Source organism: Paramacrobiotus metropolitanus, unplaced genomic scaffold (assembly GCF_019649055.1).
Source record: "Paramacrobiotus metropolitanus isolate TYO unplaced genomic scaffold, Prichtersi_v1.0 Parri_scaffold0000129, whole genome shotgun sequence".
NCBI lineage: Eukaryota > Metazoa > Tardigrada > Eutardigrada > Parachela > Macrobiotidae > Paramacrobiotus > Paramacrobiotus metropolitanus.
This window is the reverse complement of record NW_026570349.1, coordinates 324,276-330,275: the sequence shown is the minus strand read 5'-3', so window position 1 is coordinate 330,275 and position 6,000 is coordinate 324,276. Positions and strand designations below refer to the sequence as shown.

At 45.5% G+C, this 6,000-nt stretch overlaps 1 protein-coding gene across 1 annotated transcript; it reads right to left on the bottom strand.

Moving 5' to 3' along the window:
- Positions 1 to 1,612: 1,612 nt before the first annotated feature.
- On the bottom strand, positions 1,613 to 4,552 carry LOC129598799 (uncharacterized). Its single transcript, XM_055496855.1, has 7 exons — positions 4,259 to 4,552; positions 3,852 to 4,028; positions 3,377 to 3,489; positions 3,039 to 3,315; positions 2,777 to 2,890; positions 2,345 to 2,697; positions 1,613 to 2,037 (listed from the first exon to the last, which is right to left on the bottom strand). The coding sequence occupies exons 1-7, from the start codon at positions 4,457 to 4,459 to the stop codon at positions 1,725 to 1,727; spliced, it is 1,548 nt and encodes a 515-aa protein (XP_055352830.1). The 5' UTR covers positions 4,460 to 4,552; the 3' UTR covers positions 1,613 to 1,724.
- Between the last annotated feature and the right edge of the window lie 1,448 nt (positions 4,553 to 6,000).

The following is a 6,000-nucleotide window of genomic DNA, read 5'->3' as shown; positions in this document are numbered from 1 at the left end:
GATTGTGGACAGCACTTCCGGCACGTGCAAGGATATCCGTGCTTCTCGAGTTTGAACGACGCCCGGCTGGTGTCAAATAGTACGGTTCCACAATGTCATTTTATCGCAACTGCAAGCAAAAAACGCCCGAAATTTAGTTGTGACCGTCACATTCGCGTTTATTTTCAAAGCTGCTTAGATAGCTGCAACTGTTAATAGCACAACGGTGGCACTGTATTTACATCGTAGGTCCGGCGTAGCATCCACCGCGAAAATCTAGAAATATCCTCCACCGGAATATCCTCCACCGCGAAAATATAGAAACGCCGCCCGCGGAAACTCAACACCACATTTACATCCCAGCAGACTGGCGTCAAGAGGCGAGGGAACGCCTGAGGGTACACCGCCATCCCGAATGGCCCTACCATTCAATACATCCACGTTCGGTATGGCGTTGTAGCCAGTTTTTTCGTAAAACGCTAGCATGTCGTTTCGGCTCGGCAATGATCGCTTTGAAAGTATCAAACTTATACATATACTGTACCTTCCACTTAGTCAACAAACATTCCTCATGGACGTCAAAGATCTTTATAGCACACATCTCCCATGCGGTGTCCATCTGCCCTAATTGAGGGTTTGAAGGTAGCATCTCCCGCCCGTCCATCAGGCGGCAAAAACAACTACACCGAGAGCTTGAAAAGCGTTAAAGCCATCGTGGAGTGCAACTAATCGTGGAGCTGATTAAGTAAAAAGCAAAACAGTCGTTTTCGATGTGTTTGTTGCAATGTGTTTACAGATATATTCCAGCACTGCGATTTTAATAGTGTTTTTCAGTGCGATGACTGTGGTGTATGACGAACGACCGGAAGTACGTACGGATATCTTGTGATTATTGCTGATATTGTTGTGACCTTATGTACGTAGCAACCGGGCATGCAAAGCCTCGGTTACTACGTTAGTGTATTCAGTTGACTCTTTGCACTATTACGAAACAGTGATACTACTAATAAAGTATTAGACCGTAGACATTACAATGACTGCGATCAGAGCAATGTGCAGATTAGAACACATTTCTGCTTTGATGAATAATTTTTTTCTCGGGGATGGTGGTGGTCTGCATTGTGAATATTGTACAAGCTTGTCCGGTAATTTCCTACGTAAAGGTACAAACAGCACATATTTAGCGCTGAGTTTGTCCTATGGCAATTGCCACTACACTACGTCGTAAATTTGTGAATTTCGCTGTATTGATTCGTAAGAAATTACCGGACAGGCTTGTACCTGTACTGACAACAACGCAAGATACAGTTTAAGATCCAGAGTGGCATGCCGCCAAAATTAATCAGATTTTAAACCACCTATAAGATGTACTAGTACAAACTGAAAAAAACCACGTTGCGGAAACATCGATTTGGAAGATTCATTCTCACCACAACACTCATCAATTTTGGTAACGCATAATGTAGTCGTTAGTTGTACTCGTATTAACACCACAACTTCTTGTTTAAGAATAGCTGCACGACGTTCTACGCAGTACGCAACATGCGCGGTGTCCAGCAAACGAAGACCTGACAGTAGTGGCACTTTATCTACCAGATACAGTACATAGTGAATTCCATTCGAAAGCGGGGAAGGTTTATAGAATAGCAGAGTTTTCTTCCATGAAGAGAAATCAAAATCGCAGTCAAATGAATACTGCTCCACACCTTAACAAGGTCGACTTAGATCTTCGCACAATTCTCTGGTTACTTGCGGCCGTGAAACGCATGCTCGATTTGGTAAATGTGTGTAGACACACTTTGTATCACAGTCAGGCTGGTCCGAGCCTCCTTTGACTGCTGACCAAATAGCACAACCAAGATATCGTACGCTTCCTTACAAAAATCGAGAATACGACAGCACACGTGTGCCGCCAGTGCTTCCAGCTTGATTTTCGCCGGTTCTGACAGCCGTCCCATCCCTTGTACAAGCACCCGTTTCTGCAGAGCAGCAGTGGCGGCAGTTCCCGCGTTCATCAGGAGAACTGCGCGGATGACTTCGTACTTCGGATAAACGTCCCTGAAAATATTATCAGTATACCGTACAGCATAAAGATACCAGTTCAGTACCATATGTTATAACGCAATGCACCCGACGTTTGGCTTAAAACTACATAGCCAAGGAAGGCTGGAGGCTGGAATTCTTTCTGAGATAAGGCAGTTTTATCAAATAAACTCAATCAAGTGTACTTTTTTAGAAAACCAAAAAATCTAGACTGCTTTTCCTATGGTTTGGTAAGATATCTCAGTAAAGGAGTTCAGCTACAAGAGTGAGATATTACCCCTGACATTAATCATATTATATCATTTACAGTCGGAAGCCTTACCGCATGCAGTCAACCAGTTCATCCATCAGCCGACAGCCCTCTTCACATCGTCCTTCCTCAAGGTATTTCTCCCACAATTTCCATCCACACACATAACGGATATGCGCATCGGACTGCAGGATACCGGCAGCCTCTATTTTCTCGCACAGCTCCGTAATCTTGGCCTGGTTATGCTCCCGTGGTAGACGGATATCGATAATTGTGTCCAGCTGCTGCATGAAGCGCCGAAACTGCGCCAACCGGTCCCCGTTGAGGGCGCCGCATTCCGAACACGCGCCACGTGCACGACTGTCGCTGGGAATGCGATTCGAACAGCCCATCGTCACACATTTCAGCGGATTAACATCCGCATCCTACGGAAGGACAAACAAAAATAAATCAACAGCTAAAAACAATCATTCTGTCTAAAAGCGTCGGCAAAGGTGTACGTACATATTCCTCCGTGCATTTGCGGCACGTACACGGATATCCATGATACTTCACAAAAGCAGCGCGACGCTCCGCTCTGGTTTGGTTGAACGGTTCTTGGACGGCTGTGTAACGCAGCTGGAAGCAATAGATTGTAACAATCTTTAGTCTCATCAATTGACTCATTTAGTACTGCCGTGTAGCTTGCGTCTTCAAATCTTCGTAAGGCTTGCGAACCTTATCGCAACACCAGTAAATGCCAATGTGGAAATTTTACCAGGCTTACATCTTGCAGTCCGGTATATTCTGGAATGTTTTCCACCGCATGCACAACAAGCTGCCGACCGCGATTATTCAGCACCACATTGATGTCCAAGCACACCGGCGTCATCTGGCGCCGCGATGCCTGCGGATACAGCGCCAGTCCGATACAGGCACTGTCCTCCAGTACGTCACACACCGGCATAAAGTTGTAGTGGATGATGCCGTAATACTTCAGGAAGTCCATTAGCGGCATGTCGAGTACCGTGGCATTTTCCGTCCCACTACCCGTAGTGATCCTTCTACACCAGCCATACAGATCTGCTGTAAACGGTTTCATGGATGCTGCAAAATAGAACCTACGTGGGCAAGAGAATCCGTTCGGTGGACGATTGCGCGGGATTTGGTGGCAGCATTTGCAGAAGATCGTGGGCTGATTTCTGACCCAATCCCGGAATGTCCGTCGTCGTGTTTAACTGGAAAAAAGCAGCGTATGGGCAGCAAATACACGATTAACCGAGCACAAACAAACACAGAAGGTCCAACGGTATATTAATTAAATTTTTGGAGTGGTTTATGGATATTGTTTTGCGAGTGCTTGATTATTATTAAATAAGAATTTAATAATAATCAAGCACTCGTTGTGATTATATATTATTACAATCCCAAAACAACGTTCATATATCACGCCAAAAACTGAACAAATTTTGTTCAACAGGTTTATCGAGAACATATTCCAAATAACTAATTTTTCCAAGAATGTGCTCTAAAACGTTTATAATGTAAATACACAGACCAATCGAAAAGTTTTGGAAACGTGGATTTTATTTCACCTTACCTTAATTTTATTGGCCAACTTGGCAATCATATCCAAGATTATGGGAAAAAGCGACGATTCTCCTTCAGGCAAAAATGCCACGATGCTTATCAACTCCTTGTGTGTTCCGCTGCTTTTGCTGCTAATTTTCTTCAGCATGGCGCATTCCAGTTTATGCTCCACTTTCCAGTCAGCGGCCTACCAAACAATTAATAAAAGTACCACTGCAATCAAGGGAGCGTACTTGCTGAATTTCTCCCGCCCTGCGTGCAAGGAGAGCGTAGACGAAACCCCCATCTCACGGGCAAAACAAATCCGTGACAGGTTAAACTCTCCATGGAAAACTCAAGCCACACACGACTTGTACAATATACCGACTGGAGTGATACTGTATTAGGTTATTTGAGCTAGTCAGCAACTCAGCGTACCTGGCAGGTGGAATTACAGTAGCGATGCAGTTGACATCCTGAACAAGCTCGCAACTCTGAGCTCTCCTCCAAACAATAGGCACAGCGCGTTTTGTAGGCGCTCCGCTCCAGGGCCCACACCAAAGGATCACAAGCTATGACCAGGTCGCCACAGGCAAAGCTTCGCCTGCCAGCGCTTGACGCAGCTTTTGCAATCGCCATTTCGGGAAAGAAGGTACTCAAGGTAATTTGATAACCGAAAAGGAACTCAAATAAGGTAACTCTGGGTATAATGTAACTTATGTAAGTAAGAAAGCGTATAATTAGCCACCACTTTCCCAAAATAAAAGACAATAATTATGCGATCTGCCAGAAACGGCTGGTGTCACGAAAAGGCATCAGTATGTGGTAATAAACCGTAACCGAAAGGGGTAACCGAGGCTGCGCTGGCGTACCATGTCGGCCACCATGGATTGGCAGTGTGGCCCAAGCTCGACGACGCTGCATCACTTGGCTAAGTTGACTTTACTGTTAAATTGTTAATCGTACAGTTCCTCGTTTATAAAATTCTCCATACAAATATTTAGAAAGATAAAAAAATTATTTTTCATATGATCACATCCAGGAAATTATCCAATGTACGTGGCGGATAAGTGCCCGTGCGCCCTCGATGGAACAACCTGGAAACACCAGTTTACTGGCGATATTGCCGCCACACCCAAAACAAATCAACTGGAACAAGCGGATTCTGCAGACAGTACGCACAAAGCATCCGGTCAAAAAAGCACAAAATGCGGGGACAGAAGTCCCGAAAAACCAAAAGCACAACAGTGAACAGCAAGCCAGGTCAGCGGAAAGAAGCCCGCCCTGGAAAATTATTAAGCCATCTCGCACTTTAAGCCAGTACACAAGTAAATAACATATGTACTCGAACTACCCATTTCTCGGTTCTCGAATCAATTACCTGCCTGCATCAAACTTATGTTTTTTAGTACTAGTTTGTACTTTCATGTGATACTTACTGAAGGTCCATCCACCCCATTACCTGCCTGTACAAAAACGGTAATGCAGCTAAAAATACCGCCAGGGGAAATGTAACAAGAAACACACTGGACAACGTCAAAAACATTATTTGCGGCTGAAAAGAGCCTGCTGAATGCGGCACGCTTTCACGTATACGTGCTTACAAGTCGCAAGGGCTTTCTGGGCCTCGTTGCACTGCGTGCCAAACAACTTAACTAAAATATCCCTCGCTTCTTCACAATAATTCTTCACCAGTTCACACACTTCAATGCTGGCCGTTCGGGACATCGGATCCGCCTTATTCAGCATTCAGCAATCGCTTTTCGAGCGCATTAACGGCCGACCATCCCGCTAAAGTCAGTTCACGCGCACGAAACACTGCATACCTTGGGTAGATATTTCTGCAAAGAGTTCTGGTTGAATAGCGAATGAAACATCATTGGTGATCGTTAAGGTGAAAACTTACCGCACGCAGACAATCAAATCCTCGATCATCTTCCAGCCCTCTTCATAGCGGTTCTCATCGAAGTATTGCTGCGGTAGATCCCAGCCGCAGACGTAGCGGAAATGCGCATCCGGCTGCAGAATGCCGGCGGCGTCCATTTCCCGACAGAGCTGCAAGGCCACGGCCGCGCGGCGCTCCTCTGGGTAGCTCGTCCGGATCTTCTCATGCTGCTCGGAAAATTCACGAAACTTTTGCAACCGGTCACTGTTGATGGCACCGCATTCCGAGCAGGCCT

Bases quoted from the DNA above. Each gene is read 5' to 3' on its own strand.
- LOC129598799 (XM_055496855.1), bottom strand. From the start codon at position 4,459: ATGGCGATTGCAAAAGCTGCGTCAAGCGCTGGCAGGCGAAGCTTTGCC. The intron at 3,490-3,851 runs GTAAGGTGAAAT...GCTTTTTTCCAG, and splicing joins AGTTGGCCAATAAAATTAAG to TTAAACACGACGACGGACAT. The intron at 2,891-3,038 runs GTAAGCCTGGTA...TATTGCTTCCAG, and splicing joins AATATACCGGACTGCAAGAT to CTGCGTTACACAGCCGTCCA.